Below are 22051 nucleotides of genomic sequence, written 5' to 3'. Positions count from 1 at the left end.
GGCGTTAGTGGAATTACTCAAGTGCCAGACTGATGACACCGAACCACCCCCTGAGTGAGGAGAATTGTATATAAGGATTGAAACATTGCCCTACCTGAGCAAGTAGCTTGAGATTGGCAAGCATGTACTGTATAGTGGCTCCCTCCTATGTGGATATCTACTTTCTTGAAATATGAAGCCAGGTGTCCTACATGATTAAATACTACTCCCCACTGAGAGATAGATGATGGAGTGACATGCCTCAGGGTGGAAGGGGGTGGGAAGGGTCAGAGGGGGGAGGAGGGGAGGGGGAACTTTGTTATTTCATTGATTGTTGTGGTAGATATGAATGAGGACTAGTACGGACACTTATGAAGTAGATTTCCCGGTATAGAGATATGGAGCATGGTTCTCCTGGGAATACTGATAAGATGGATGAATACAGGCGCACCTTAAGAAGCAGAGACATTTGATGAAAAGCCTTACATAGCAATGTATATTTGTTAACATGATTGTTGCTGACTATTATCAACAATATGATGGCAGTCTTTCACCCCTTTGTATAGAACCTACTTGATGAGATGTAACTGACTAAAAACAATTTACAACAAAAAACAAATCCACCTGCATGTGTGAACTGTGTATCTGCCCGACGCTTCACAGTGTGACCGTCCAGCCACCTCTCACTGGCTGCTTAGAGCAAACTGCATCCCTGCTTGCAAACACACATGCCAAAGAAGAGCTGCACTAAGTACACAACCAGCTATGTGGCTGCAAAGTACCTCCAGTCCCCCTTCCTCCATACAAGTCATCACCTCGTGTCGTACAAGTTGTCTATTCGCAACCACTCCATCATTTTGCCATGTGCATCACCACCAACCCTGGAGTGTCAAGTAACAAGACTGGAGACCTACAACCATTGCCGTACAAAGTGACAAGAAGCACTAGTGATGGTATGTAGAACCTGTGACTACCTGCTCACCTTGTTTACATCCGGATCCCGGTGTAGTAACGGAGCCACCCGGCCCGTTCTTACGCGCACACATGCACGCACGCACCTCAGGGGCGGGTTAGCCCCTGAGTGTAAATAAACGGGCGCGAGACCGCTTGGGGTCTTCGGCCCTAGTCAGTAGCCAGGTGTGTGCGTCATTATTGACCTCGGTCTAGTAAGACCCCACTTTGCAGCCTAGGTCTCCATACCCCGCAACCAGATACTACTCTTGTCCCACGCCTCGCCACCACGGAAGTGCACGTGGCTGCCCTCGCCCCGCCTGGAGGGCTAGCGCCTGCGGCGCTTGAGCCCTCGGCCCGAAGCCGGCTGTTGCACGTGCTCACCCCCACAGCATAATCCTCCTACCGATCTGTGGGAAGCGTGGGCCTTCTCCGTCCTTCGGCGCCAGGCCGTGGCGCTCAGGTGAGCCCCGCACCTCCGCACCAGAAGTCCGCGGTGTGCGCTAGTGCGGCCCCGTGGCCCAGATTGCACGCCGCTCCGCGACCACGCCCTGTGCAAGCGCGTCTTCTGCCGGGTGCAGGCCCGCCGTGGGAAGGCCTCGGTCCCCGCGCATTCTGTACGCACGCCGAGGGGGAAAGCGTGGCCATCTCGACCCTCGGCAGGAAAGGAAAATAAAAGCGTTTGCGAAGACAGGTGAAGTGCACAAGGAGGCCACGTCCGGACTGCCGATCCACAACCCCCCCCCCCCCCCCCGTGGGTGTAACTAGCCCCTGCCCGGGGGTGAAAGTGGCGGAGCACACTGTGAAAAGGCCTCATTTTTCAGAAGACCCCAGAGCCAAAGGCACACCAGGGCCCCAAGCCGATCACGCCGCAGGCCACTCCCACGTGACACTCCTCACCATCGCCGCACGACGGTCGCTTGCTCACGCCGTCAACCGCAGCGCGAACACACCAAAGAGGTGCCACGCCCACCTACCCCACGGTGAGACGTGGCCCAGCACCACCGGCATCAGCCACGTACTCATCCACCGACTAGCATGAGCGTGAAGCCAGCGCCACAGCAGGCCCTACCACCAGCTGGCCCCCAGGTAGCGGTACAAGTTCAAGTTGAGGCACAGGCTGCAGGACCGGCCGCAGACGCCGCACAGAGCCCCCCTGGCCATGGGCTTGCAGCTCCTCTACCGCCGTTCAGTGAGCTCTTGGACCCGTTCACAGCAACGGCGCGATGGCGCCTGTGGATAGGCCGGCTCGAACACTACTTTATAGGAGTGAGAGAAACTGACAACAAAGTGAAGCCCTCGCTACTGATGTGCTACGGGGGCGACGTACTTTACGAACTATTCGAGACGCTGCCGGACAAAGGCGATGCCAACGACTACGACGCGGCGGTCACGGCGTTGAATCGATACTTTGACCCGAGAGTGAACCCTGACTACGAGTGGTTTAAGTTACGCCAAACCCGTCAAGGGGAATCAGAATCCATAGACACTTTCTACGCCAGGCTGAGGAAACTTGCATTAGCCTGCGAGCTGCCAAACCAAAGACTAGAGATTTGGGGGCAGCTCATCCAGGGCTGCAGGTCAGTACAGCTCAGACGTCTCATCCTTAGGCAGCCGCGGATATCCTTAGATGAAATACTCGTTCTTGCACGGTCGCATGAGCTCTCCAACGCAAGAGCGGACGAGATGCAGGCTGCCCTAAACCGTCCCGGACCTGCGGCAAAGACCCCAGTCATCAAGGAAGAACAGGTGGATGTGATCCGCCGATGCCCACCGTCCCAGAGAGGGAACACCCCGACAACGGCCCGAGCGGCCTGCGGCAACTGTGGCATGGACCACCCCGCTGGAGGAAGATGTTTCGCGAAAAGCAAGACATGCTCAAATTGCGGGAAGCCGAACCATTTCGCGAAAGTATGCCGCAGCAGCGGAGGCCGCCGCCCTGGAACAAGCACATGGGGACCCACCCAGGCCGTGCGGCGGTTGTCTCTGGATGACCCGGGACCATGCAGTGACACCGCACGGTCGGCGTACCGATTGGAAGAGGATGATGATGACGTCTTCTTTGTGTCATTTGTAGGAAGAGAAGGTTCACGAAGGAGGCCACCCCCCATGTGGGAGGTCCCCATAGCCGGCTCCCCAATACAGGCACTGATTGATACGGGGTCTTCGGTGAATGTGATGGACAGCACCCAATATAAACAACTGTCTCCACGCCCGCCGCTATCACCGTCAAAGGCCAAAATATACACCTACGACAGTGATGATCCACTTCCCCTGCGAGGGGTGATAGAGGTAATAGCTGCCTGCAACGGCCACGAGGTGAAAACGAGATTCCATGTAACCGGAGGCAGACGCGGCACACTGCTCAGTTGCCATACAGCCGAGGATCTACAACTAGTGTTCTTTGCACGGCAAGTACATGAGCTGCATGCGGATACGATGCTGAAGGACTTCCCCTCGTTGTTCCAAGGACTCGGTCGCCTAAAAGGGAAGACCTTCAAACTCCATGTGGACCACACCGTGAGGCTGACGGCCCTAAGACACAGACGAGTGCCGTTCCATCTTCGCCCCCAGGTGGAAGAAGAGCTGCGGAAACTCGAAGAGCTGGGGGTCATAGAGAAGTGTTGGGGAGAGGTGTGGCGCCGCGGCCAGGGCAACTGACGCTGGAATCTGGGGACCACGGTTCGATCCCCGGCTCCGGCGGCAGGTTAGCCCAGCACCATGTGACTCTGGGCAATAGCTCGCTTAATCTTCCCGACGGCCCCCAGCGCCTAGAGACCCTTACGGGTGATTGTGCGCTATACAAATGTGGACTTTACTTTACTTTTAGGCCCGACGCCCTGGGTCTCGCCTCTGGTAGTTGCCCCAAAACCTAAACGGCCGGGTGCCATACGCTTATGCGTGGACATGCCCCTACCCAACAAAGCGGTAAAAAGGGAAAGACACCTGACGCCCACGATGGACGACATCGTCGCAGACCTCAACGGAACCCGGTGGTTCTCTAAATTGGATCTGAACGCCGGGTACCATCAGCTCGAGCTGCACCCGGATAGCCGAAACATAACCACCTTCTCTACGCACATCGGCCTTCGACGGTACAAGCGATTAAGCTTTGGTGTGTCATCTGCCGCAGAGGTGTTCCAGAACGCCATTAGAGAGACACTGTCGGGGCTGGCTGGAGTTATCAATTTAAGTGACGACATTCTAGTCTTCTCCAAGACACTCGAAGAGCATCATGTACACCTTCGTGCCACCCTGCAACGCCTGGCGGATCACGGTCTCACTCTCCATCGGGCCAAGTGCTCTTTCTACAAGGAGTCGGTGGACTTCTTCGGATACATATTCTCGAGGGAAGGACTCCAAGTAGACCCAAAGAAAGCTGAGGCAATCAGGTCGGTCCCGAAACCTACATCAGCCACCGAGATCAGAAGTTTTCTGGGGATGGCCACATACTGTGGCCGATTCATCACCAGTCTGGCATCCCTCTCGGAGCCCCTGCGCCTGCTGACCAAGACTGGACAGCCATGGACATGGTCTGTGAAGGAAGATGAGGCATTCCAGGCCATCAAGGATGCCCTGATAGATGACAAAGTCATGGCGTACTTCAGGCCACACCGGCGCACGAAGGTCGTCGTGGATGCCAGCCCGGTTGGCCTAGGAGCTGTACTTATGCAAGAGACAGAGGCACACGTATGGGTACCCACTGCCTACGCCAGTCAGGCGTTGACCGCAATAGAAATGATGTACGCGCAGATCGAACAAGAAGCCCTGGCAATCAAGTGGGCGTGCCAACACTTTCATCTGTATCTATATGGTCATGAATTCAAAGTGGTCACAGACCACAAGCCCCTGGTGCCATTATTCGCAGGGACGGCCAGGTTAGCCCCTCCTCGCATCGAAAGGTGGGCCGTGCAGCTTCAGATGTACCATTTTTACGTCATCTACCGGCCTGGAGCTGACAACCCGGCAGATTTTCTATCAAGACAATCTTGATAGAACCCGGCTACACCGGGTCCCGGGTCGAGTGACACTGAGGAGGTCGAAGAGTTTATCAGGATGCTGTCGCAAGAAGCATGCCCTGCAGCCCTCACACTGGAAGACATCGGAAGAGCCACCACTGACGACGAATGCCTCAACCGAGTCAACGACACCTTAGCGCACCGGAACTGGAAACACTTCCTTGATGGGGTCAGTGCCCTCACGGCAACGGAACAGCAAGCGAGACAACAGATGTGGAGAGCCCAGAGTGAGCTCAGCGTGGGGCCCCATGGAATAGTCCTCCGGGTTACAGCAATTGTGATCCCGCATAGCCTCCAAAAGGAAGTAGTGCGCCTGGCTCACCTGGGCCATCAGGGGGTGTCGAAGACAAAGGCGCGGCTGCGCAGCAAAGTATGGTTCCCCGGCATGGACTCTGCGGTAGAGGAGGCAGTCGGCACCTGTCGCTCATGCATCATCACTGGTCAGGACCCAGCCCCTCACCCAGTGATCACCGAGGAGCCATGTCGAGTTCCGTGGTCGAAACTCAGCATAGACTTTGGGTCCTTCCCAGACGGGCGACACACGCTGGTGGTGGTAGATTCCCACTCACGATTCCCGGTAGTGGAGGTGGTACCCTCCACTGCGTTCACGCACGTGAAGAAGGCAATGGAAAGAATTTTCGCCATGATGGGCCTGCCGGAGGAGATAAAATCAGACAATGGTCCACCTTTTCAAGGAAGAGATTTTCAGTCATATCTGGCAGCCAGAGGCATTCACCACCGGAAAATTACCCCACAGTGGCCGCAAGCGAACGGGGAAGTTGAGAGGTTCACGCTGAACCGCGCTCTGCAAATCGGAGTAGAGAGAGGACAAGATGCTGAGGAATGCCTGTCCCAGTTCTTAAGTGCCCATCGACAGACACCTCACTCCACAACCCGGTGTGCCCCGGCGCATCTGTTATTTAAAAAGACACCAAGAGACTGCGTGCCAGCTGTACCGTTCAGGTGTCCCCCAGAACTTGATCAAAATGCTGCCCAAGACAGGAGGAGACAAACTAACGAGAAAGCCAGTCAGGCTCGTAGAGCCCAACCCAGGTCCCTGGTGGTCGGTGACAGAGTTGTCCTCAAGAACAGACATCCAAACTGGAAGTATGACACTGCCTATGAACCCGTGGTGTTGGAAGTTGTGAACATACATGCACCATGGTCTCTGCAACCCGAGGTACCAGAGCAGTGACACGGAATGTGTCATGGTTCAAATGCGTTCCCCGAGAGCGCGAAGATGCGAGTCAATCGTGTGAGGATGCGAAGTCGGAGGTAGTGATCTGGCGGAGGACGAAGCACCGACAAGCCAGCGGGATGTGTCACTCCCGCCGACACCTGAGCCCGAGCCAAGTACCATCCCAGAACAGACAGGACAGACCTCCAGGGACACCCAAGGTTTCGCTGAAGAGTCTCAAGGAGACAGAGGAGTGGAGAAGTCGCTGAGCCAACGGTATCATCTGAGGCCGAACCCGACTCCCAGCCAAAGACTGAGAGACAATGTATGCAACCTGGGTTCACCCAGGAAAGTCGCATGACCTGGACTGGTGATCCGTGGTTTTGGAGGGATGTAGTAACGGAGCCACCCGGCCCGTTCTTACGCGCACGCATGCACGCATGCACCTTAGGGGCGGGTTAGCCCCCGAGTATAAATAAACGGGCGCGAGACCGCTCGGGGTCTTCGGCCCTAGTCAGTAGCCAGGTGTGTGCATCATTATTGACCTCGACCTAGTAAGGCCCCACTTTGCGGCCTAGGTCTCCATACCCCTCACCAGATACTACACCCGGGAGCAAGCGCATGTGCTAATCAGGACACATCCACCCCTGATGTTGCACGAGTGACTAGGCAGTGCCTCCGATGTGGTCTAGCGGCTGTCCAGATGCAGATACATATGCAGCCTCAGTGCAGCCCACAAGCAGTCCCGTAGCAACTCAACTCAGGGGCCTTCCTCAAGCGAGAGAGATGGACTTGACTTTGCCCCACCTATGGATTCCAGGAGGTAGCCTTCAACAGGTCACAGCATGCCAAGACTGTCTTCAGTGGATCAAGCAACACCATCGTCAAGCGTTCACAATAGACTCCACGGACGCTCCTGATGCACCAAAGCTTGAACTACAAAACACCAACTACATCACAGCGAGATCACGCAGGCCTGATCAACATCACATTGGTGGACTATCACCCAACTGACCTGAGGCCGGGGAATTCGGACTCCATCAGCACTGTGTTCGTGTCCAGAAGCACCTGGTTAAATTATGGATGCGTGCCGAGATGCTCGGGTGCTCCCGGCTGCACCTGTCCACTGCTGTCCTGCGGACTGCCTCCTGAAGCTGTGAGATTTAATTTGTTTTAGTTCTTTTTCATTCCTTCCCACAGGTTGGACTTTTGTTTTCTTTGTTTTTAATAACATTTGGGAGGAATGTTGTTTCCTGCTGGACACAGTCTAGTGTTTCACTAGCCGCTCCCTCAAGGGCTGTCCCATACACCCTTGCAACACAGGTGTTCTCGTGGCCAGTTCTAAGCACTACACTTAATCGTCTGTGTCATACTTATGTACAAAGTATGTGGGCCTAGAGTCCACTACTGTACATGAGTTAACTATTTTTTGGGTATTCACAAACTACGAGTTTAATATTACTATTAGTAATTTTAAGATTGTGGAGACGCAGCAGTCGGGTGGAGAATTCTGAACATAAAAGGGCAGGCCTATCGTTTCATGAGTGGTGACTCCACCACGAGTGCAGAGTCTTTGCATATGTAACATTACTATAAAAATTATTAAACTTATAATTCACCAATACCCCAAAATTTGTAAACTTAAACAAAAGTTTAATTTTACATTGGTGAATCAGTCCTTGAGTCTTTTGAGCTCTCTTGCTGTCCGATGAGGAAAAATGCGTATCGGTTCCCAAAAATGAGTGCCTGTGAGCCCCATGAGCTGAAAACAAGCGGTGCCCAGAACACTTGTCATGACACCGAAAAACTCTTGAAAATAAGTGTATTTAAATGAGGCGCTACAACTCCCAAGGTGGCTGCCCCTTGTGACGAGTCCTGTACATGCGCGTTCTAGCTCTTTTTGTTTGACAGCACCGTGCGCCTGCGCACACCGCCCCGGGGGCGGGGCTACGCAGCCGCCATGTTTGGCCTGGGGTTGAGTGAAGCGTCAGCAGCTGCAGCAGGGAAGGAAGCGGCAGAGTGAGCGCAGCCGCAGTCCCTCTCTCCCCAGCCGCCTTCACCCTCCCGTCTGCCCGCCATGGAGGGCTCCCTGACCCGCCTGCTGCTGGCCTCCGCCGCCCTGCTCTGTGTCTGCCGGGCACAGGAGCTGATCAACGAGGAGGTGAAGCGCACCCTGGACCTCAGCACCCACCTGGCCAAAGTGACGGCCGAAGTCACCCTGAGCTGCCAGGGGCCGGGCGCCGCTAACTCCTTCCTGGTGGCGCTGGAGCCGGACCTGGAGAACCATCTGGCCTACCTCGGGGTCAGTAACCTACCATTGCACATGGGGTGCAGCCTCACCCTGCACATGGTGCCAGGGGTGGAGGGGGCAGTTGCACACACAGTGGTTAAGGCCAGGGTGCATAGTCCACCTGGTTGACAGATCTGATACTAGTGTGCTTTGCATGTGCAGGTGGGGTAGGTCCACTGGGGATGCTGTTGCTCACACACCTGGGATCGGTGCCATTCATGAAATGCATGTGTCACTCATGTATGCCATTCATGCAATGTACAGGCTGCAACAAGCTCTTAAACCTGTGCGCAACTACAGCCCCTGGCATCCTTTGACTTGTATATTCAGACACAATAGGAGGCTGTGTCACATAGTAATTGCATACACCGATGACAGCATTGCTGTCGAGCCTGGGTACCGATCGGTGGAGGGAGGGGTAAGGTGCACAAATAAGGGGCCCCTTTTATCATGTATATGTCTCACGTGTACAGCTTTGGGCGATGCAGTGAGTTACAAATCGTCTAGTGCTTCTTTTAAGACTTGTCTGTTAATTAAGTGGACACCTGTTTTAGTAAGTAATTATTTTAGTCATTAGTACATGGAACTATAGTGTTGCACACACATTTTGCCCTTGACCTGCATGCGCCTAGCACGTGCAGCATTTTTGGGGGTGATTGGGCTTAGGTGTGGTGGTAGGTTGTACGTTCAAGAACAGTGACGTCATGTGTTAACAGGTATGCCTAACTTTGTTCTGCCCAGTGTCTTGTAGTTGCTAACATATATGTATAGTAGTACACATAGTTGCTATGTGCAAGCATGTCTTCTACACAGAACATACTATGAAGGCAGTCTTGTATCCATACACAGATAATAAGCTCCAAAGATCAGTGGAATGTTCTCGTCCCCTAAGTAACTTTAGTTGCAGGTGTTTATCGGGTTATTTTTCTGGTAAACTTCACACGTGGATGGCGATGATTTTTCAGGTGTGTGATTTGAATGTCATTCTAGTAATGTATCCATTACTGGGGGGAGGCAGAGTCATCACTAAGGGACTGATTATGAGTCTGGCGGCCCACGGAAAGCCAGACGCAGTGGTGGCAGTCTGACCGCCCGATTACAACTATGGCGGTCGGACTGCCATTGCACCGCCACACCTGCCAGCCTGGCGATGGCATGGCGGTCTGACAGGGGCAGTTCCTCCATAAGGGCAGAAGAGCGTCACCCCACTGCTTTCTCGCACTGCAAGAAGCAGAAACCTAAAGTAGTATTTTAAATATCATTTTATGTTTCTGCTTCTCACACTGTGAGAAAGCAGAAGGGTATCTTTGGTTGGGGGAGTGGGTTGGGGAGGAGTGGCTTGCCCAATGCTGTGGGCCCTGACTGTTTGGTCGGCCTTCTAGGGCCGACCAAACCAGTCATGCACACTCTGGATTTTCTCTATGTAGGCAGCATGCAGCCTACATAGAGAAAATGGCCTCCCCATAGGCGCCCGACTGGGCGCCGTCCTCTCCAATCACAGCGCTGCCATTGCAGCATTGTGATTGGCTTAGGGGAGGGGACGGAGGCTGCTTTGTTCCTGTTGGAGGCAGGAAAACGCGGGACCCGGCCAGGAGCGGAGGCAGCACGGAACCCGGTAAGGCTTTTTCGTCCGAATTCGGCCGTTTCCGATCGGTATTTGGCATCTTGAGATGCAGGGGGCCAGATTTTACAGATTCTGTAAATTTACCGAATCGGTAAATTTACAGAATCTGTAAAATACCGAATCAGTATTTTTACCGATTTGGTACCTTCCAGATGTAGGTGGGACTCTTCTGAGTCCCACAGGCCTTTAGGAGTCGGTATTTTACCACCCAATCCAATTGGGTGGTAAAATACCGAATCCAGGTGTGCATGCACATGTGTGCATGCACACCTGTGCCATGTGACACACAGACATGCCCTTAGGGCATGTATGTGTGCCACATGGCACACATGCCTGTATTTGGGGTGCTAGAGGGTGTCAAAGTGACACCCCTGCACCCTTGCAGGAATCGGTAATTACCGAATCGGTAAATACCGATTCGGTATTCCCTATTGATTCCTATGGGCTTCAAGGCCCATAGGAATCAATGGGGGATACCGATTCGGTATTTACAGAATCGGTAAATACCGAATCTTACAGATTCGGTATTTACAGATTCTGAAATACCTACATCTCCCCCCCTCTAATTTACCACTTCTAAAATACCGAATCGGTATGATTTGGTATTTTAGAAGTGGTCAATTAGATTTACCTACATCGGGCCCTATGTTATTTTGAATTTTCTCCCCCACCCGCGAGTCATACCAGCTGCGACTGTGGTCTGAGGGCCGTAATATGCCTGGTGGTACCCTGAGGCACTGCCACGCATATTACGACATTCCCCAGTGCCATCTCATTGAGTTTCTTTCTCCATGAGACTGCTGGTAGAGAGGAAAGAAACTCTAGCCCCGGTGCACGAGGGGAGCATGCGTCTGGGCACATGTTGTGCCCCCTGGTAGCTTCACATCCCCAGTTTCTGTACAGGAAGGAATACACAACATGGTGCATTCCTTCCAGAGCAGAACCTTGCACTGGCAGTGCAGGTTAAGGCTCCCTATGAGCCTTTAAACTGCCACGCCGCCAGCCCACAAAAATACATGTAATCTGGCGGCGGTGAGTTTTGGTGGTGCAGGAGCGTGGAGGTGGTCCGCCCACTCCTGCATCTCCAAAACTAGTAATCGGGCCCTAAGTGATATGGGGAACTGTAACCTAGCTTCCAATTTCATAATCACTCATTAATCGTCTTCACCTTTGTCCGATTCTGTCTGTATTTCAAACATTTCGTCAACACATTTTCACTGCTCGCTGATTCGACTTCTGATAAATAGTTCAGTGGTGATCAAGATGTACTATTGGATCAGCTTCCTCCATGAACAACATTATTACTGCTTCCTTTTGTTTAACAGTTTTTTTCATCTTTGCTCACAGCACACTGTTCGAACTCTACCGTCTTGCTCTATCACCTGCTCACTTTTGTCAACGGTGCCTAGCCTATGTCATTTCATCCCATGTCTGTCCTATGTACAAGTCTTTTGTTCTCCCCATACCAATTTTCTCCCAGTAGAATAGGTTTCTTGACCCTTATTCAAGAAGATGCTACTTCTTTCAGTGGCGCCTTACTTTGATGGGCTAGTCCCATGGCTCGCCAAGGCTCTTTATGTAAAGGATCTTGCTTTTGGTTTGCTGAGTGTTTTGTTGAATTTCTCAAATTTTCCCTTGCTAAAACTTTCAATTTCTATGGTTTGTTACTCCCCAGCAAACCAAGATCTAATCTGTGTTCAGTCTTTGTGGAAAGATAGTTAATTGGCCTATGAAATACTTGTATTGCAGCTTCTATCTATGGCACCTTGTATAACGTATCCCTCTTATTTACATTGAATGGATCCTACAAGAAATCATGAATGAACTCTGTGATTCGACCGTAGTACTGAAAATTGATACTAGACCATATATAAAGAAATGTGAGGAAGGTTGGGTTTCTTTCTAAGTTCACCGAATTCAAAGGTGACTTTCATTAGCCATACACCATGTATTACCAGGTATGTTATAATACATTGCCCCATTCTTGCTATTTATGTAAAGAGATACAGCCTTTGTGATTACATGGAATGTGCTATATAAATAGGCCTGCCAATATGCACCTTGTAATTGGTTGGAAAATAATTTTAAGCAGTTTAATCCAAGTAAACTCTCAAAAGTAGTTTAGATTAGAATGCATGATTAATCCCTGCAGGACAGAAATAAACATTATTGCTTATTGACGGTGGGTGAATTTCTACAGAAAATAATTCCAGCAGTAGTTCAGTGTGCTGTGCTACCTGCTTCTCGCAGCCTGCTACTTCAGGCTGGAGATAAAGCATTGTGATACCCCAGCTAAACTGTGATAAGTTATTAGAGTAGAGAAGTTATACCATATTAAATAGGATTAGAAGCACATTTATTAGAATGAATGGTGTAAAGCAAGGATAGGTTTTTATAGTTATTCTTGCTTCCCTGGTTAAGATGCTCATTTTGCTTAGAATTGAGGGTTAGTTTATTTCTCACTGTGATGTGTCTGACCCCTTATAAACGTTTTTGTGCAATACCATCCCTGCACGAAATAAATATGTATTTATTTTTATTTCGAAAGTTTTATAGATCGCGAACAAGATCCTTGCGGATATCCGGGCGCTTTACACACACAGAGGTTATACATACAACATAGATCATGTAACATAACATTATGTGCAGCATTGAGCAAAACGGTGTAAAGACAATGAGGACCCATAAAGTCAAGGCAAAGGCAACAAAAGTGCCTAGGTGGTCTAGCTGACCCTTGTCATAAAAGGAATACTGGTGAAGGTGCGGTTTGCAGGGTTTGTGTGCGGGCTTAAGGCGACTCGTTACCATGGGGTTTAACACATTTTATTGAAGGGCAGGTGATGGAAGCACTGTGTTTTGCTGGGCTGTTTGTTTCTAGTCAGTGCATTTATGTAGAAGTTCGTTTCATTCATTCGTGCTCTTCAATATCACAATCGGTTGTACGGCAGACGAGTGCCTTCTTGGGAACTAGTTCGCATCTAAGTGGTTTTTTTTTTGGCATCGTTGCTGTGGTCTAAGGTGTCCGCCCTATTCGTACACTGCACGTTACTGTGCTTAATTGCTCGTGTTCCATATTCATCTGGATAGTTTATTTTATGGTTTACTTGTGTGGGGTAGACTTGGGTTTAAAGTGTTGCACACACCGCTGTCAAAGATGTTGAATAAATGTTATGCCTTTAAGTCAGAGTGTGATCTACCTACCGGGAGGGCCAACTGCTTCCCGTTTGTATTCAACTGTGTCTTTGGAATACAGGGGTTCACCAGCAACTCTTCAGTTGGAGGTTCATGCACGATACATATTTCCCTGCACCCAAGGGATTAATACTCGGTAACAGGTTCTCCACTGTTAAACGGCGCCCATTCACGTGCAGCACGCACTCTCAGTATGATCTCTTTTAGATGAGGCACCGTAGTGGAGCTTGTTATTGTTGTTTATTTGGACGTTACAAGCAGTCCTTGGTGATCTGTCACGCCCCCCTGAATTGATTTCCAGTTTCTTCTGGTTAATGTGGCAGGTTTCTATGTTTAAGTTAAGAGCAAAGACTTCCCACCGGCAGTAAAGCACTTTAGTCGACGTGGCGTTTTCAGAACGCTACTGTCTATTATATATTTTTTTCCTCACAGCAACAATAAAGGTTTCAGAAACGCCAACCTTTTCGATACAACTTACTGCATGTTGTTTCCTCTTGCATGCATTGGCATCGCTAAGGTGTATGTTGTCGTTGAGGACCCCTGAACACACTACCTAAGAGTAGAGTAACCGCAGCTATAACCTCGCGGCCCCTGATTAAGAGCACACTTCCGTGGAGGCGGCCCCGCCATCTGCCTGCCTCTGGAGGAAGTAGCAGTGTGTGCTTACAGGAGAAGCAGCCAATCGGAGGCTGCCGTGCGTGGTAGATGGCCAATCGGAGGCCGCCGCGGGCTCTTCCGCATGTGCGCCGGGCTCGGGACACGTCAGCAGAGAGCAGCTCGTGCTGGCAGTGAATGATGACAAGGAGTCCACCACGTGCAGCCTGCACGCCTTGCTAGGCGCGTGCCACCCCAGGCTTATGTCAGTGCAGCGCTTTTCACAGCAGGGGTGGGCATTTTTATACTGTTGTAAATTACGTTTGTGTGATGAAGTTCAGCAGTGAGTACGGTCTTTCATAGCATCGATTGGTAAATAGTCCCCATAAAGTACATTTCAGAACGAACAAAGCTGTGCACTTTATTCATTCAAGATGTAGATTTGTACCATTCTCTTTTCAGTAGTACTGAAGCACCTTTATCATTCACCGACGTACACATTTCGTACAACGCAGCACGTGAACTGTTTGCAAGGGTAACTCAAACTCTGTTTTAGACGAGTGGGAATGGAGGAGTTAGGGGCTTCCTGGGCTCAAACAATCACCGTCTAGGTCACAGCTTTCCAAACTTTTCATGTTGGTGACACACCTTTTTGCGAATTTTTTTTCAGGGACACGGTAATGCGAGCGAGCTAGTCCAAACCACCCACAACCCCACACACACAACCCCCTAACACACAGATAATGTAGGTATGTTTGTATGGATCTGAAGAAAACCCACATGGTTGAGTTTATTTTTTAAAAATGGAGATACGTATTTCATAATTAAATATGCATATTTTCATAAACTGGAAAGCTGAGGTTCCGGTGATGATCACTAGCTCTGCCTGAATCCATAATCGGTAAGAATGTTTCAAGTCTTCTCAAATGGTACTTTGAAGGGATGCTGAGCTTGCACCAGGCACCCCTGATATGAGAGTTTATGAACTCAATTTGCCAAGTCGGAAAATGAAATGCGCATCATAAAAACAACATAGAAACAACACATTATCAAAAATTCAAAAGTGCTTTATTCGAGTATTACTCATAAAAGCAGACATACAACATGTAATAAAAAACGATTAAATTTACATAGTCAATTAGACATAAGCACATAGGTGATGTTTAAAAACAATACACATGTAAAATAGCAGGTGCAAGTTCATTATAAATAAAGGTGCCAAAATAATAATCACAAGAGGCAAATGTAAAAAAATTCATATCATAAAATTTCATACCGATGATACGTGAGATGAATATGTTGCATTAAAAAAGAATAGACACTAGTCTAGCAGTCTCTGACCAACTAATCGGCATTTACAGAGAATAGACAATAGTCTAGCAGTCTCTGGATTACAATAAATTATTACAGAGAATAGACATGTATCTAACAATTACTGTTGACTAAACGATAAGTGGTTACCCTACCAACAATCTCTGCCTTATAGTCCAGGCCCACCCCAGGTACTTTGCGGTAGCAATTATAATCCAATTTACAGAAGTAGATCTTACAATCCGCAATGCTACCATGCTGCTTTTTGTGCCTAGGTTCCTGCACATAGGAGCCAACCAAGCTCGCCTAGGTGCAGAATACATTGGGCAAGAGAACAGAAAGTGGCCAAGAGTCTCATTTCCTACCCCACAGACTGGACAGATTGATACACCCCCTGCTTTCCATTTAGGTGTTAGATTACAGAGGGGGAGGGAACCTACCCTCAATTGAAAAAGCAATTTCCTGTCCTGGGGTTTGATATGTAGTCCCAATACATTTCATAAATTGGGTACAGCTTGATCTCTAGATAGCTAGTGGTCATAGACCCACTATTTATGCTAAGCGTGCTCTTATTAACAACATGTTCCCAATAAATGTTTTTTAAAGTGGACTTGGAGGGAAATAAAGCCCCAGCTGGATCAGTCCATAGAGCGTTAAGTCCTAGTTCGAACAAAGCAATCTTTAATGATTTAAACCATTTGATTTTATTATAGCAGTCGGCTTTGACAACATCTTTAAACCCATTCGCATAGTGGGAGAGCTCCGGCGTGGTCCAAAGCCTGCGCCAGTACAAGATCGGGCGCAGTTTGGCCTTATCAGAAATCTCTCTCCTACCTAATTCATATCTTAGGGGCAATAGCGGACTGCTCTGGGGGGCACCTATCAGTGTCCTATAAAATTTATTTTCTGAGGTTTGGAGTTCCTGAAGATTTTCGTGCCTCCATAACTCCGCACCATACAGGGCAGACCCTATTGCTTTTGCCTCATAGATTATCAATGGTGGTTTGATGGGCTTAGTGAGCGATTTTCTGTGCTCCTTAATGATTGTGCCAGCTAATTGCTTGTGCCTTAAAGTAGCAATATTAAGATGTAGCTGCCACCTATTGTCATTTGAAATATGAATCCCTAGGTAAGTAAAGGATTTTACAACCTCCAGGATACGACCACTCAGAGAAATTTTGGGTTTAAAATTTCTGTGGGGGTTGAAAGCCATGAGTTTTGTCTTAGACCCATTCACCTCCAATCCGTGCTCTACACAGAAATCATCAAATATTGCCAATGCTTTTTGCAACCCAGCTGATGTTTTAGATAAAATCAAAGTATCATCGGCGAACATTAAAATTGGAACTTTTTCACCTGCAAGAGAGGGAGCATCCACTGCCTGAGATTGCATGCAAGAAACCACACCGTTAATAAAAAGGGTGAACAGAGTAGGGGCCATTGAACAACCCTGCCGAACCCCACGCTCAACTGGGAATTCGGCGGTGTCATTTCCGTACCCACCCCAGCGAATTTTAGCATAATTGCCCTCGTGCAATCGCATGATTAAAGACAACAGTTCCCCAGGGACCCCAAGAGTCTCAAGGACTTCCCACAGTTTAGCCCTTGGTACCAGGTCGAAGGCAGCCCGCAAATCAACAAATGCTGCATACAGGCTGCCTCCGCCTAACACCACGGTCCTCCACTGAATCAGTTGGAGACGGAAGACTTGGTCCACAGTGCTGGTTGCCCTGCGAAAACCAGCCTGATAGGGGGATAAAATGTTGTTATCCTCAGCCCAATCAAGCAACCTGTTAACAATTACTCGCCCCACTGTTTTTTGGATAGTGTCGATCAAACTAATAGGGCGGTAATTACTAGGCTGAGCGCGATCTCCTTTCTTATATACCGGGATGATGACAGCACCCCGCCATGTTACTGGTATATCTGCGCCTCTGGCAATATGATTTATTAACAGGTGAATATATTTGCACCATCTTACAGTGTCGTTTAAAAAAACGTCTGCTGGAACCCCGTCAATGCCAGGGGCACGACCACTTTGAACAGTTTTGAGGGCAGTCAGTATTTCACACTGCGTAAAAATGTCGTCTTCTGCCAAAGAAGAGGGTGGGCATATACTGTCAACAGACTGGTCACTGGAAGCGTATTGTACGCTAAAGAATTTTACCCAGGCATCCTGGGGGACATTATTTGTACTGGCATCTTCAAGCCTCTCGTGACCCCATTTGACTATATGCCAAAATAACCTGGAGTGATTTTGGTCGCTAGCACTCTTTAGCATATTCCAATGGGCTTCGTCCCAGTCTTTTTTCGCTTTAGTTATGCAATGTTTGTAGTGATTCCTAGCTATCCTAGTAGCCTCCAAATTTTTGTTCTTGATTGCGGCACCCAAGCGGGCCCTAGCCCCCTTACAATCCTGGTTATACCATTTAGCAGGCCTATAGGCCCCAGACTTCTTTTTATTTGCCGGTTTTAAGAAATGGCGTTTTATTTCTTTGAAAAGGTCATCATGGACCTTGGTAACATTGTTTTGAGTAGGAGAATGCCCAGCCTCTCCCTCAAGGGCCAGTATAGCCTTATCAGTTGCCATGCTTATTTTTTCTAGAACCAGCGGGTCTGTTCTAACACTTGTCCACCTCAGCCTGCGCAAATCATTGGTGGGTACAATCAACGGTGGAAGAGATTCAGCACTGGTACTTGAAACAGCATCAGAAAGCCACCATTTATGGAGAGCACATAAAGGGTTATGGTCACTCTCGAGCCTTTCCAAAACAACCATATCAATGACAGTTGGCCATAGGGGCAAGCTACATATGACGTAGTCAATGCGGCTCTTATTTCTACCATTATTAAATGTCATAGCTGGTACTCTATCAGACTTTGTCCGACCATTCAAGGCCCTTAACCCATGTTCGAGGCACATTGCATTTAGACCAAGGATATCCTCAGTCCAGCGTGTTATTGGGGTTGTATTAAGAACGGGGATATCCCAGAACATATCTTCCTCCGTACCCAAATGTGCCTCGCCAGTGTCTAGTGGTTCGAAAGTGCGATTTAGGTCGCCAGCTATTAGTATGTTTTTCCCAGATGAGTGAGTTTCTAACAATTTATACAAAGACAAAAGGACCTCGGATTTTCCTACACTGCCCCCTCTAGCGTATACATTGTAGATATCAATGGAGGTAGATGGATTACCCTTTAGTCGAATGAGCTGGATGTCTTTTTGGTGGAGCTCAATGTTTCTCACATCAATCATAAGAGACTGGCGAACCCATATGGTGAGTCCCCCCAACGGACGCCCTTTTGGGCCCTTGGTGGCCGGAACATAGAAGTTCAAGTAGCCCAATGCAAACACAGGATCACAGGCCCACGTCTCTTGAAAAATACAAACATCGTACAGACTGACAAACCCAAACCATTCTCCACAATCCATTTTGGAACAAAGCCCAGCAATATTCCAAGACAATAAATTCCCGGTAGCATTTACCGTTATTGGGTAATTACTGTGAACTGACCCAGTTAGCGTTGAATCATCAATACCATTGACATTTATATTTGCTGTAGTTAGTCCAGCTCTAGTTACAAGATTGTGTGTCACATCTTGTGAAATTATTGAGCAACTAGACACCACTATTGGACGTGCAGCCATAGGAATTTGCAGCAAAGTGATGGGGTTGGATGGTAGTCAGTCACATGCATCTAAGTTGGAAAGAGTAGAAAATCTATTTTCCAATCCTAGGCCCCACTCAGCAAAATCGGGATTCTTGCTGCCCCTCTTAGTTACAACATTCCATATTGTTCTTAATGTACTGCAGTTGGGGCCTCTGCCTTTCCGAGGATAGAAGAAATCTAAGGTCAATGGGACAATTGGAGTAGATCTTTTCTGTGGTGGGTGAAGGTTAGGCAAGATATTTGGCAAAACCTCGGGGTCAGAGAAGCTAAGCACGACACAATCCCCCTTGAATTTTTTTACCCTATTCCCAATCCACTCAACCCTTCTTGCGTTCACCAGCTCTTCGGATAGTTGCTGTTTGCCCCAGGCAGTTATGGCCATATTATTAGTTAGCCATGATAACGATTTATTTAACAGTGATGAAGTTGATTCGACATCGCCTGGAGCTAGTGGGGGTACATTAGCAAGAACGAGGACTAATGGTGAAGCTTCCACAACAAGCTCAGATGATCCTTCCGAGGAATTGGATTCCCCGTAGAGTGAAGCAGTGGGTACATCTCCAGAGGGCCTATCAGATGGGTTTGTCAGTGAAGTCAACGGAAGGTTTGGTGCAACAACAGGAGTCGGTCCGTTTAATTTGCAAGATTGAATTTCACTCATCAATGGCTGGACACTTGATGTAATAACTTCTGGGAGTTTTCTTACTTCCCCCAGAGTTTTTCCTAATAGACCTTCCAGTTTGCTTACCTCAGCAGTTAATTTGTCTATTTTACTGATCAGGGGTTTTACCATCCCTTTGATTTTTGTATCCATCAGGCAACATAGTTTCTGAAGTAAATCGTTAGAAAGGGTCACGTAAGTTTCCCCAGTCAGATCTTCCTCGTCTTCGTCGGTTGTTTTCCTTGGCGGCAAAACAACTTTGTTTTTGGCTGATCTTAGACCTCCACGCTTTTGAATGGCTTTTCTTTTGCCCCCTGAAACCCTCGGTGCAGGAATAGGGGGAGCAGTGGAGGTAATAAACTCACTGTTTGTAGAGAGCACAGTCAAGGCTTCAATGTCACTGTTTTCTTCAGTGCTAGCTACTATGCCACTGGGCTGAATGCTATTTGTAACCAGGATGGAGTCGTGTGCCTCACCCAAGAGGCTGTTGTTTAGCAAAGCGAATGAATCCTCTGTCTCTTTATCAACCAGTGGTGATTGTATAGGTGATTCTAATCCCAGAGAAGTCCTTCTATCACTATTAATTTTCGTCACAACTTGGACAAGATAGTTCTCCATTGTGTTTGAGACAGGGGTTGACTTTTTACCAGGCATTTGGTCGAGCAAAAGTACACTTTAGACAAAATGTTATAGCTCACAACAGCAATGAGAAGTATGTTTACCTGGTATTCAGCGGGCCTGGTGTACTTTATCCAATGATGGGCATTTGGTAGGAAGGGCAGAATCCCTGGCCCAACCCAACCTTGGCCGACCTCGGACGGCCTCAGACGGCCCGCCCTTTGCCCGGGCTTCGCCCGGCGTCCCGCGAGACGGGGGTTACTGCGAATTTAAGCGCCTCCTGGCGCGCGCTTGACGCGGCAGCGCCGCAGAGGCTGCTGGGACCAGTAGTCTCAACCCTGCACCGCGCTCCGCTCGGCAGCCCGACTCTGGGATGGTGTTGGAGTCCGGCAGCGGGAGGCGGGAGGGCGAGAAAGCAGACGGCAGATAGCAAAATGTCCAGTTGGCCTCGTGCTTCTGACAAGGACAGAGATCCTTCTTGCGACAGCAATTCAACAGATTCACATTATCTAGATGTGAAAGTAATTAAAGCAGACAAAAAAAAGAGTAAAAAAAAAAGACTGCCTTCGCCCAAAAAGCAACTGATAAAACCAATACATTAGTGTCAGATTTAGCTCATCCTCCAGGGTAATTTAGGGACTTGCAGAATCCCAGATAGAATAGTTCCTAATGGCGGTAATAAATAAGTGCTGATGGCGACTGTCTTGGCTGGTCTTCTCACAAAGGCGAGATTAAAGTAAGTAATACATAAAACTGTGGCCGGCATCAGTCATCGGACACCGGTGAGAGCTGCAACACTCTTCATTTATAAAACATCTTTTAGCCTTCCCAGATACATTTTGACGACTGAGAAAAGCCTGCCAAGTATTTCGAGAAACACTCCCTTTATGGTAAACCGCTGTTGCGAAGGAAAACACTGCTTGTAGGGTCTGCCCAATCGCAATTTGTGATGTTGTAATGTCTCAGTATTGGTAGTGCCCCTCAGACGGCTCCCGGACACACACACAGCCGCACCCGAGCACTTCACAGGTCTTTGAAAGACCATTTAACGTGCTACTAAGGCTTTGTTGTTGTTCATATTCGAGCCCCTGCAGCGCCACTCTGCCTTTTGCTGGAAGGCCCGTGGGGATGATCAAAACAGCATGTTGATCGCGCGACACCTACGCATGGGGCGCGACACACAGTTTGGAAAGCTGTGGTCTAGGTAGTAGTGATCTGAAGCAGTGGGTTGTGGTTACCTTAATCTTACTTGAAAACTGAGGCAAACCAGTTAATATAAATAGAAAAAAACTGAATTTTGCTGATATATCACCTCAACACGATAACATAAAACACTACTACAAAAGGCAAACAATAATGCAACAGACTACATACAGCACAAGACAACACAATCGTGCAATTGCGTTTTCTACTCGGTTGTGTGTGTGTTAGTGGTGGGTTTTGTTTATATTTTATTGTTGTTAAATTAATAAAATATACACCACAATGGGCTTACTAGTTCGGATAGAGGAGTGTCTAAAGGAATGTTCATGACTGGAAGGACCGGTATAGAGTTGGGTATATAATGTAATGTACAATATGAAATCGGCACATAAGATAATCGGTTTGGAAAAGACCTTTTGGTAAGAGTTCATTTGATATATATATTTTTTAATGAAGTTTTACATAGCGCAAACTTGACCCGGTATCGGGTATCAGAGCGCTTTACATAACACCAGTTGCCTTGCATGAGGACACATTCATTTTTGATAGGCACAGGGAGATTAAGTGATTTGCCCAGAATCACAGGATGTTCAGTGTCATTGCCAAGACTCTAACCCGGTTCCCAAGAATCGAGGTTGACCGCCCTAGCCGTTAGGCCAACTCCTCTCGGAAGAAAGGTTATTTTTATTGTGTTGATATTGTGATGCACCGTTTCGTTGCTCTGTAGGTGTGTTAGCTTATTATTTCGTTGTGTTGGGGC

General features: G+C 48.6%; 1 protein-coding gene across 1 annotated transcript in view; it reads left to right on the top strand.

Annotated features, from left to right (window-relative positions):
- Positions 1 to 8049: 8049 nt before the first annotated feature.
- Positions 8050 to 22051, top strand: part of RPN1 (ribophorin I) — a 47263-nt gene continuing 33261 nt past the window's right edge. Inside the window, exon 1 of the mRNA XM_078661769.1 lies at positions 8050 to 8428. Coding sequence (XP_078517895.1) covers positions 8204 to 8428 — 225 coding nt within the window. The 5' untranslated portion in view covers positions 8050 to 8203. The remainder of the gene's footprint in view (positions 8429 to 22051) is intronic.

Source organism: Lissotriton helveticus, chromosome 9 (assembly GCF_964261635.1).
Source record: "Lissotriton helveticus chromosome 9, aLisHel1.1, whole genome shotgun sequence".
Lineage (NCBI taxonomy): Eukaryota > Metazoa > Chordata > Amphibia > Caudata > Salamandridae > Lissotriton > Lissotriton helveticus.
This window is presented reverse-complemented; position numbering and strand designations above follow the sequence as displayed.